This window comes from Trachypithecus francoisi, unplaced genomic scaffold, assembly GCF_009764315.1.
Source record: "Trachypithecus francoisi isolate TF-2019V2 unplaced genomic scaffold, Tfra_2.0 Lachesis_group15, whole genome shotgun sequence".
NCBI lineage: Eukaryota > Metazoa > Chordata > Mammalia > Primates > Cercopithecidae > Trachypithecus > Trachypithecus francoisi.
In genome coordinates, this window is record NW_022681460.1 from 74,065,858 (window position 1) to 74,078,256 (window position 12,399).

At 33.4% G+C, this 12,399-nt stretch overlaps 1 protein-coding gene across 9 annotated transcripts in view; it reads right to left on the minus strand.

Annotated features, from left to right (window-relative positions):
* Window positions 1-12,399, minus strand: part of ADGRG6 (adhesion G protein-coupled receptor G6) — a 143,113-nt gene that overhangs the window by 45,823 nt on the left and 84,891 nt on the right. For all 9 annotated transcript variants that reach the window (XM_033235271.1, XM_033235273.1, XM_033235272.1 and 6 more), the window contains 4 exons: window positions 8,148-8,233; window positions 5,518-5,570; window positions 4,535-4,597; window positions 370-512 (listed from right to left, as the gene is read on the minus strand). In XM_033235271.1, the coding sequence (XP_033091162.1) occupies window positions 370-512; window positions 4,535-4,597; window positions 5,518-5,570; window positions 8,148-8,233 (345 nt within the window). The remainder of the gene's footprint in view (window positions 1-369; window positions 513-4,534; window positions 4,598-5,517; window positions 5,571-8,147; window positions 8,234-12,399) is intronic.

The following is a 12,399-nucleotide window of genomic DNA, read 5'->3' on the forward strand; positions in this document are numbered from 1 at the left end:
AACAGGAAATCTCCTTCTATAAGATGTATCTCATTAGAGTTCCCACATCCACATTTACATACTCTTTTTATTCCTAAAGTTGACAACAATGATGATCAAGATCATTCTAGCATTTTGTTCATATTGTTAGTATTTTCAAAATATGTCCCTAAAGTAAAATATGAACTTTCATCTACCTCCTTCATTCCCTTGGATTCACAGATACTGAGCTGAATTTTTTTTTCTGCTATGTCACTCATTTGTGATGAACTTCATCATCAGAAAAAAATGTACATAAATAAATAGCATATAAAGAAAATTTCTGTTGTTTCAAGTAAACCTGAATATATAGTTGTATAAAATGTATATTATAAAAAATAAGTCACTTACCCAGTTGTCTCACATTCACTGTATGTAGCCTCAAGCCTTCATCCAAGGACTCATTATTTTTTAGGAGCTTCTGCTGAATGATTTTTCCTTCTAAATTAGTATTATTGGTAGCATTGTAAACTAGAAGGGCCCAAAGCACCAACCTAGGGAAACATTTCAGATAGAACTGTTGTTGTTGTTGATTGGTTGGTTGTCATTTGGTAGTAGAAACAGAATATTTGGATATAGAGGGATGACCATCACCTGTTGAGACTGAAGAGATTAGCCAAGGTGCTCACAGACTTTCTCTGCTGCTGTGTAAATTATAATGTTAAAAATATTCCAATATTAGTAGATTCCATAGGCTACTGCATGTATAATTCTATCATATAACTCCATTTCTTTTCAGAAATATTTTAATATTTAATATTGATAGTAATATATTAGTCACTAGTTAAAGCATAAACACAAGAAAACAGCATTCCTGTGGTTAATTCTATATTTTTTTCTTTGTGGCCCCAAATTAACGTTTTTTTAAAACAACTATGATTTCAACTGACCATTTGTCTTTTGAAATTACTATTTCTAACTATTAGAAATTAACTATTTCGGCTGGGTGTGGTGGCTCATGCCTGTAATCCCAGCACTTTGGGAGGCCGAGGCGGGCGGATCACGAGGTCAGGAGATCGAGACCATCCTAGCTAACATGGTGAAGCCCCGTCTCTACTAAAACTACAAAAAAAAAAAAATTAGCCAGGCGTGGTGGTGGGAGCCTGTAGTCCCAGCTACTCGGGAGGCTGAGGGAGGAGAAAGGCGTGAACCTAGGAGGCAGAGCTTGCAGTGAGCCGAGATCGTGCCATTGCACTCCAGCCTCGGCGACAGAGCGAGACTCTGTCTCAAAAAAACAAACAAACAAACAAACAAAAAAACAAAGAAATTAACTATTTCTAATTACTAACACTATAAAGGCTGTTACTATTTATGAATGTGGTACAATCTCTTCAGAATAGCAAGAAATAATTTTCTATCTCCATGAAGCATTTGCAAGTACTTTGTATGGTAAAAAGTTTCACAAAATAAATAATCAAAATCGACTCTGTGATTGCCCAGCATATTACTTTAGAAGGTTATAGAATGGTTGACCTTGAAGGTCTTTAAAAAGGAAATACCTCTATGGGAAGTAAAGAAATGTATCTCCAAAGCCCTGTTAGAAACTTTTGGTTCTATAATTTAAAGTAATATAATTTTCTGTTCAACTACAATCACAGCTATAGTCAAAAGCAGAAAACAAAACTATTAATTTAACACTGAGGTAAAAGTAAAAACATTATTTTGTCAGGTAGAGGAGAATTTCTTTTGCTTATATGTGAAGGCTCTAGATTCACAAAAAATTTTGTTTCTTCTTCATATTCAGAGGAGAAATGAATAATATAAGATGCTATTAAATTATTGAGATCAGTTACTGTCCACATACCAAAGACAAAGTGGTAATACTGTTGTTAAACTAGTTATGGAATGTCCAGTGGAGAGACAGTGGCATATTTTATTCATGAAACTATGAATATTAATAAGTATTTGTTATAGTAGTAATTCATTTGTGGTGTTAAAAAATAAGAAGGAATATGTGAAATATTTGTTATTCAAGGCTAGATGAAATTAAAGAATAGCTCCGGTTTTCTTTCCTAAATATCTGTGCTAATCTCAAGGAAAAGGTGCTCTACTCTTCTCATAATTAACTCTGAAAAGCTCTCTCTAAAATGATCTACTGCTTACCATTCATATGTAAACCATATTTCAGGATAAGGCAAACATAATGACTATAATGATAGCTGTGAATATAGATGTGACTATGATAGCTTAACAATTTTTAAAATGGCTCTTGAAAAAGTATCCCTTGATTAAATCATTGTTTGAAGACAAGCTTCACCACTCCAGCTGGTGAGAACTTACGGCTGGGAAAGTGACCTTTTACTTGTCTTGAATACTGAGAACATAATTAGCCCAAAGTATTGTGGGTGATATTGAATAACCAAACCCAAGAAGTCAGGAAGAGCCATACATTTTCACAGGTCTTATCTGTGTGTTTTCCTCTCTCATCCTGAAAACTGAAACTATTTTATGGTTCTACAAAGTCACATTCTATCTGTTGTTACTATCAGCCATTCTTTATTTGGAAACAAAAAACAAAAAACAAACAAAAAAACCTCTCTGTGGCTTTGGTTTCCTGTCTGTCTAGGCAATAGAGTATGATAGCATTATCTGAAGCTACGGTCTGTGTTAAGTGATACAATCAAATTGAAAGGAAAAGGTTTTTTTTTAAAAAAGAATGTGTGTAAAAGTAGTAGATTGTGGTTTTGAGAAAAACTGAGACTATAAAGCCTCATCAATGAGGGTAAGAGCCATAGAGAATAGAAAAAAGAGAGGCAAGAAAGGCTATGAACATAAATATTAAATAATGACAAGAGCTCATACCAAAAAAAACCCTAAATATGTGGATTTTGCTATATACACTGTTTCAGTTCATTCTCCCTATAATTTTCTGTAAAATTACTCATTGCTTTGACAGACCAGGAAACTGAAATCCCATGAATTTAAATGTCCTTCAAGAAGAGTTTCTGAGGTGCTGACATGTACTAACGATGGCTGACTTTAGTATCACCAGGCAGCAGAAGAACCACAGTAAGTAAACTAAAAAGCGAATGTTGACTGCCTGAAGAAGGTATACCACTGGCTATATCTACCAAATCCAGGGCTGTCCCAAGTGCTACACAAAGTGTCCAGCAAAGGGATCCTGATTGCTGCTGGATCCATTACTGAAGATGCAATATGACCTAACAGAAAGGATTGAAAAAAATTATTTGGTTAAATAGTGGAGAAGAGTTGTGTCACCTTCAAGAATACAGTACTGAAATATACAACTGCATTTTCATATCATAAAGAAAAAATACCAGAAAATAAAAACAAGGTTCCCTAATCAGATGACTCAATCCAGTCCATTTAATATGTATACAAAAATGACATCTTTCAATATAACTTTCAAAACATTTGTTTCTCTAGTGTTGAATTGAAAAGAAAAAAAAAGCTCTCTGGTCAATTCTCATATGAAATTTTATCTTCTCATAGTAAGAAGATATCACCTGAAAAGAAGCAGGCTCCATCATCAGGGCTGTATATCCATTAATATCAATTCAGTCTATTGAGATCCAGCAAGACTTATAGAAACTTTTGCTTTACAACAAATTTTTAAAAAATTCTATGGAGGCCAGATATAACATCTCATGCCTGTACATGTAATCCCAGCACTCTGGGGGGCTGAGACAGGAGGATAACTTGAGGCCAGGAGTTTGTGATGAGCCTGAGCAACACAGTGAGACCCAGTCTCTACAAAAATAGTATTTTAAAAATTAGCCAGGCATGGTAGCACATGTATGTAGTCCCAGGTACTCAGGTGGCTGAGGCAGGAGGATCATTTGAGCCCAGGAGTTCAAGGCTGCAGTGAGTGATAGTCATACCACTGCACTCCAGCCTGGGTGACAAAGTGAGACTCTGTCTCAAGAAAAAAAACTCTACAGAGATGCAATACATGACCTGAATAACCTAAATACAACTCAATGTATTCCATTTGGAAGTTTAGGGGTTTTCTTTTGTTTTACAGTACTCTCAACAGTTGGTCCTCACATGCCAACTGGTCGTATATGCTGGACATATCAATTAAATTACCTGCATGATTAAAGCATGATCCTGATATAAATTTTAAAATGGAGACTTCAGAAAATTAGCTAATACCTTTAAAAGCTGAAAACATTTTGGCATCTATTATCCATATTATTAGATGTTATCATATATAAACATTTTATTTAAAGCTATTTTCTTTGAAGGTACCTTTGCAATTTCAAGTAAGAGGCAATGAGTTATCATAAACAAACTGGAAATACTAAAAATAATAATCCATTCATTTTAAATGCCCTATTTCTCAATTATTTTTCATCAGATATACATGACTACACAGTCTATTATATTACAGTTTTAACTACAAGAAAAAAGTAGTGTACAGTAGTGCTAAAGAAATAACTGTGCTATGTGATTAAGATTTTCTTTCCCACCTAATTGTTTTCATTTCTCTACCAGATAAAGTAGTTAGCAAGAGAAAGAATGTTACACTCTTTATAAGACTTTGTCCTGTTACCTTGGCTCATTCTCAACGCTTCTCTTGACTTTAATCTTGTCCTCTCCACCACTCAGGTGAAAACTAAAAACACAAATACATATATTCATTAATCCACCTCACCAACTCCATCATTAACAATAAAATTTGGGGACCTGAAATAAAGAGACAGAATGGGAATTCTAAGCCAATATTTCCAAATGTGTGTCCTGAGGTTCTAACTTATTTCATAAAGCTAGGCAACTGTGTGCTTTGCTCTGTTTTGAAGATTCACAATTCATATTATCACACAAAAGAAATTGAGACATTCTGATAAAAAAATCTGCTTCAGTTTGTATAATAACATACTTCCTGAACTTATATGACGATCTGACCCCTTTTCTGTGTTATTAAATCTGTTATCTTCACAGAATATATGTTTAGGGGTCATGACATACACTTTAGAAAACTAGTTCAGGTATAGAACTGTGAAAACAAGGTACACAGGAGGATATGTGGACAATGCAAATTGCTGAAGATTAGTGGAGGAACTAAATATAAATGCAGTGAAGGATAATTTCAAAAAGTTAGGTTGCAATCAGACTGTCGATGTATGAGATTAGATCTGGAAAAAAAAGTGGTCTTGAAATGGGTACACACAACCCAGGGGGTGCTCTAGGTGATCCACCAGGGTGTGAGAAGAGACTAACAACTTCTATTTTTATTTCATTATCCAATTTTAATTTTTGACACATTATAACATATACTGATTCAGCTACACAAACACACAACACACTTTTCATTTAAAACAAATACAAATCAACTGGAATGCATGATCAAAACATTTTAAAACCATCACTACAGCATTGAGGTTTTTTTGTGCAATGAACTATAACAGTTGTTTTAGAAAGATTATGCATATGGTAGCTGTATTTGTATGTATATTTTGGTACAATCAGAGAGACAAATAGTAGCATTAAATTAGACACTACTTTTAATTTATCAAATTATTTATTCTGTCTTACCTGATATTAATGACATAAACCGTGTAGTTCCAATTTTCGAAGGTTGAATTGAGCTGGAAAACACAATGGAAAAGGATGAGTTTTGATAATACCTTAAAAATATATCTAAATCAAGTTTCTGCCTAAAACATAAGTTGCTACTGAGATAAGGCTCTGGGAAAATCCTGAAGAGTTGGAGGAGTGAAAGGTAAAGGTGACAGTTAATGGATCATTGCATACCAAGAATTTGACAAATGTTATTCCTTTCAATCCTCACAACAATCAGTGCAATAGGTATTATCCCCACATACCCCACAGTCTTATATATAAAGAAACTGAGCTTTCACAGAGAAGAAATGGTTTGCCCAAGATCATCCAAGTAAGCAGTAGCAGATGCCAGACTGGAACCTAAGTCTGTTTGGAAAACTATCATTTCCTCTCTAGCCCTCGTATTAAAGAAGATTTGCACAATAAACACCTACTCTATTCTTCATTCAACAAACACTGAGGTACGCTAAAACATTTTCCTAGTAATTACCATCTCACAATATTAGTAATAAGAGAAATTATAAATTAACAATATAAATGTAAAAATAAAATAAGTTCAATACTATTGGAACTATGTATTTATTATGTGGTTATTTAGCAGTCTTTATGGTCTCAGCATAAGCAATGGATTTAATTTAATGAAGCAATGGATTCCTCCAATATAAAGAAGCTTCCATGATGCAGTTTCCCATACAATTGCAAAACAGGATTCCCTCACTGACATGAGAGCCTCCTATTTGCATGTCATCTCCGAAGGGTGATTTAGGCCTTGTTTCATATACACATTTGTTTCATATAGCCTTTCTTTTAAGCACTTCTAAAACTGAATGTAAGTTTTAGGGAATCCTGGCAAAAAACGTGTTAAATTATTTTAAAATTGTAAATAGTAGTAATTTGAAACAGGTACACCATTTATATTTTCTCTGTTATCAAGTATCTGCTTTGGTATCTTGCATTTTAAACAAAAATGTCTAGTAAAGTTTAGCTGCAGATGAAAATAAAGCTATGTTGAAAACCATGCATGAAGTAAATATAAACGTAAGCTTATACCTTATCTAGCACAAACTTTCTAATGAATACTAATTTCAGAATAATAACATTACTCGTTATTTGCACAAATAAGCTAACAGTAGCTTACTTGAGAATGAAAATAAAGAATTTTATCTTCTGAAATCATTCTGACTTCAAACAAAAAGAACAACGCTGGAAAGAAAATGGGATACATAGAAAGAATATTCTCTTTCTGCAGCCTGCTCTCTCCATTGAGAGGTTAAACATATCTCCTACTGTTTGAATGAGTTACTAATCTCAATGTGGCATTCCCAAAAATCAACAGTAGTATTTTTCTTTTATTTCAATAGAGAATTTCACCTTTCTCACCAATTTTGTAACAGAGTTAATTACCTACTATTGTTACCTATGGACAACTTTTTTTTAAAGAGTACTGTCTTTAAAATGAAGACTGTTTTCTATCAGTTATTTTTCAAATATATATAGATGTGTGTGTGTGTGTGTGTGTGTGTGTGTGTGTGTAGCTACCACTTCCTCTCAATGTGTAAAATTTCTTTTGCTACCAAAGACACATTTATCAAACACCAAATATATATGAAAACCCATTTTTCTTATTTCAGAATGTATAGTGACTCAATTCAAAAAAAATGTTTGAACCGTAACAGCATTATATATAAAAAGAAGTATGAAGTCTCATAGTATGCTGTAGGTAGGAAATGAAATAATAGAATAGAAACCTATGAAAAATAAAATTTTTGAGATTGTTATTGTGAAGAAGAAAATGAAAAAATCCATGTGTTGTAAGAAAAAGAAGAAAATAAAATGTTAAATTTTTTAAATTGAAAACTACAAAATGTTTATCAATAGAATACTGGTTAAGTTACAGTCTAACTGTCCATCAACAGAAGATCTGCTAAATAAATGATTGAACAGCCACATAATGAAATAGTATGCATTGTTTTTTCAAAATAAAAAAAACCCATAAAGTTCTCTAATGTTGCAAATCTGGCAACAATAAGTACGGTATAGAATGGTATGTAAAGTATACTACTTTTAGTGTAAAAAAGAAAGTAAGAATCTATAGTTTAATTTTCTTTCATGTGCACCAACATATCTGGAAAAAGCGGAGAAAACTAACAGTGATTTCCTATTTGCTGTTGGTTATTGGGTTGGTTCCATGCAGATGAGCAGCAAGGATGGGTGGAAGACTTTCATAATGCATTTTTTCATACTTGTTGGTTTTGACCAAACATTCAAACAATTTTTTAAAAGAATCTGTTTAAAAATATAGTAGAAAATATATGGATCTAATAGGAAATAAAGATAACTGTTGCCACCAAAATCTATTTCCATTTGTGCAATACTTTTCTTATTTAAGACACTGATATTCTACTAGGCTCAGTTCTTATCCTTTATTCAAATGTACTTCTCTTCCTATGCATAAAGACAACAACTTACATATCTACTTATGTATTTCTAATGAATACCATCTGTGTTTCAGTATAATTTGTGGATTCAGTTAACTAGTCTTTTCCAGATTCCCAGAAGTTAAAGAATTTTTTTTAAAAAAGAAAAGTTACAAGCTCACTTACCCATTCTGCCACCTTGCTCTGTACTTTTACCTCAGGGTGACGAAGGATGTTTTGAATCACTACGGATATTCTATAGATAATTCCATCTGCCCATTGGAAATAGGATTAGTCCATTAATTGTATTTTTGTAGTTATATAATTATCAAACGATTTAAAGTTATGATCATGTAAGTCATATAATCATATAGTTTTATTCATAATCACATAATTTACAATATAAGTTAAAAAAACATCTTCTACATAGGCAAAACAAATATGAAATATTTTGATGTTAAGCTTTTTGACCTTCCAACTTCTTAGAAATAGTTACCAATTAGCTTACTCTTATTACTTGTATATGTTTCTTCATATTTTTTAATTTTATAGATTTCTGATATCTACTGTCTGTAATGTGTTAACTGTTTTCATGTACAATTTGACTTCTGATAACAAGGCATTACGCTTTCTGTGCATTATAAGGAATGATAAAGAGTTTGGGATGTGAAAACTTGAACGAGATCATGTGGAGGAATTAACTTGAAAAAGTAGAACAGGCATACACATACTTACTGCTCTAATTCCTCTCCTTTTCCTCTCTTTCCCCTGCTTAATAAAGCACTTCTATTAAACTATTAGGTGGCATTTCACCAGACTTTTCATCAAAATTTCTTAAATATGCTCATTTATAGCAAAGTAGAGGAAAAAAATAAATAATATTTGCAGGCAGAATTTTCATTGAACTAATTCATTTTAAAAAGAAAACCTTATTGTAAAGAAGATTCTGTTTTTTGGGTTGGGGGAAATCTTTAAAGTAAACTGATTTTTTAAAATAAAAATCAAACTCACCAGCAAGGGTTTGCTGAATAGCTGTAAATGGGTGCTTTAGTCAAAGTAGCTAGTGAGAAAAATACCCTTTTAAAATATGGTAGGTTATAGAGAGAAGAACGATTTTTGAATCTCCATTGTTGATTATCTTTCTTCATGCTTATGTTTAGGTAAGTCTTAAGTAAAATAGGCACACAAATATAGAAATATATAATTATAGCAATGTTGAAGAAAAGAGTAAAACTTGTGGGGAGGCAGTAGAAAAAAAATGTAAAAGTTAGCCTTTGGGAATTTCCAAAGCTACCAAAATGCAAATTCCAGTCCCACTACCAAAGGAATGTCTTTCCAGTAAGTGTCAGAGTCTTGTGCTAAATAATATAAATTGCTGCCCCTGGATGTAGTAATATAAATATATAAAACTGGCACAAGTCCAAGCACAGGCGAATTTAATTTATGCAGACTATTTATTTCGACTTCTAAAATTCTTCAAGTATTTTAATGATCTTGACTTTTACATTCCTTTAAAAAAATGTTCTGAATGAAAAATACTTGGAGGAACATATAAAACATAATAATACATATAAAGATAACTTTTACACTGTATATCTCATCGTATCAAATCACAGATGTTCTGAATGATTGGGAGGAAATTCAAATTGTGAGGGTCAAACAGTTATTTCAGGATCCTGGTAATATTCTGTGACTATACAGAAGGTTCCCTACTTACAGTTCATCAGCACTCAACTTTATGATGGTAGGAAAACAAAAGGCATTCAGTAGAAACTGTACTTCTAGTACCCATATGTCCATTTCATTTTTCGAGTTTAGTATTCAATAAAGTACATGAGATATTCAACACTTTATTATAAAATAGACTGTGTTACATGATTTTGCCCAGCTGTAGGCTAAGGTAAGTGTTCTGAACATGTTTAAGGTGGGTTCAGCAAACTATGATGTTCAGCAAGTTGGGTGTATTAAATGCATTTTTGACTTTTGATATTTTCCAGTATTTTCAGCTTACAATGGGTTTATAGGAATGCAAACCCCATTGCAAGTGGAGGAGCATCTGTATTATCAATGCTAGCAGAGTATCTGAAAAGCTACCACTAGATGGAAACCTAAAGCATGCTTTTGTTATAAGAGTAGTATTTGTTCCCTCTTAGGAAAATACAGCAAAATTCTAAAAATCATTGACATTTCTGCATTTTTTAGAAAGCATCCAAATATTTAAGATGTTTTCTTTAAATATTGTTCCCTGTCCCAGTCCACTTGTTACATTTATTTAAAATTTTTGAATAATGCAGTCAATAAGTAACCATGAGAAAAGTTCAAGAGTGAACTGTCAAAGCAACATAAAAAAAAATATGTTCACTGAAGGGCTGGTGAGAAGGGTTTGGACTAGAGCAAAATAATTGGCTTCCACATTGCAATCGGAGGAAATGCATAATTAAGACACACTTATGCAGGATTTTCCATGTTACCATAGCAGTAAAGTTGTCTTCTCTTACAAATGTTAACACCACTCATGGTGTTTTAAAAGCTATTCACAAATCTTCATGTGTTCCAGAGACTTCAAAATATGTATGTACTATCCTAATAATGACATCTAGGCCCAAAGATTTTATTATATACATTAATGGGGAAAATGATTTAAGAATATATCCATTTTCCATTTAGATACTTCTTTCAGCATGTAGAACTTCAAGCAGAAATCACTGCCTGTGGTTACCAATGTGGTCATCAAAACAACATTATTTTTTGTAGGTCTCTCTCCAATTAATCTTTCCCTTTTCTACCTTCTTACACTTTTTTTCAGAGTTTCTTGGAGAATACAGGAACGACATTGCTCTAATCTATGCGATATTCAAGGATGTAAAGTACAGGTTTGAAATGATAGGCCTAAATACATATTTGAAAAAACAGATGTTAAAATATAAACCAAATGCTAATCTAGATACCTGGTTATTTCTTTGAACTAGTGATGAGGGAATTCTACTATGACAGTGGCATTTAAAATACGACTGGCATCCTGCAGCTCCTAAACATACAATTTCTTTAAGATACATGGCATAAAAAGCAGAGTAATGGATCCATTCAAATGATCTTAGAAGGAATTTGTTATTTAAATAGCTAAACATATGTGAGAAACTGGAAGCAGTGTTACAATCTGTACTTACTTGTAAACTAGGTTTTTAGAACAATAATACAGACTAATGGAGTTAATTCCTTACTTGGGTTGCTTGTGACAACCTCACAAAAAGTTTACTATTCAGTAGCACTAGAGTGATGTTTGAAGCAGAGAAGATACGATTTGGAGTGGAATAATAATTAGTCCAAGAGCTTTTCTTGGGAATGTAATGGAAAACATATAAAAGGTCATTATTTGTGGGAATCCCCCGATTATCCACATCCTGAAATATCTATTTGTGAAAAGTAGTTTTAAAGACTTTCTTAGTGTACACAGCAGGTCCCTGAGTAACATCATTTCATTCAATGGAGTTTCATTACAAAGTTGATGAGGAGAAGAGTCAATTCCTGGCCAGGTCCCCCGTCTGTGTAGGGTCTGCATGTTCTCCCCTTGTCTGCATGGGGTTTCTCCAGGTCCTCCAGTGTCTTCCCACATCCCAAAGCTGTGTACCTTGGATTCACTGGCCTGTCTACACGGTCCCAGTGTGAGTAGGTGTAGGTGTGTGTGTGTGCCCTGCCATGGGATGGCGTCCTGGCCAGGGCTAATTTCTGCCTGAAGCCCTGAGCTGCCCAGATGGCTCTAGCTACCCGCCACCCTGAACTGCATAGAATAAGCAGGTTGGAAAGTCAATGAATGAATGACTATAAATTAGTGTAAAACAAAAATTCAAAAAGTGTAAGATAATCATATAAAAGCATAACAACAAATGATATAGTATGAAAGCACTCGGAGAACTCCCATATTGGTGATTGTTTTGGAACTGCTTGGTGGCAGGAGGTGCTCCTCGCAATTTTCATTGCGCAAACATTTGTTTCTTGATTCAACCCACCACCGCCACTAAGTCTGCAGTCACTCACTGGCTCACCCAAATTTGGGCAATCAATTATCTTACTTGTTTTCACTAATCTTTCTTAAATGTATGTACAGCTCATATTAACTACAATGTTAAATATTAGAAGGGTTTCAGTCTTTTTTTTGAGACGGAGTCTCGCTCTGTCGCCAAAAGGGTTTCAGTCTTTATTTGGAAGTTTGGTGATGTTTCTGTGACCAGGGAAAAGCTGTAGGAACTTAACTCTTGTTTATATCAATCAGCCTATGGTAAGATTGGTTTCATTACATGTTATTTTGCTCAAAGTCACAGTTTCTAAGAACCTATCAATGACATTAATGAGGACTTAGTGTAATTTGAAGTATCAGATAAAAGTCCTACTGCAAACAACAAAAATAACTTTACACAGAAAAATAGGAACATTTCACAAA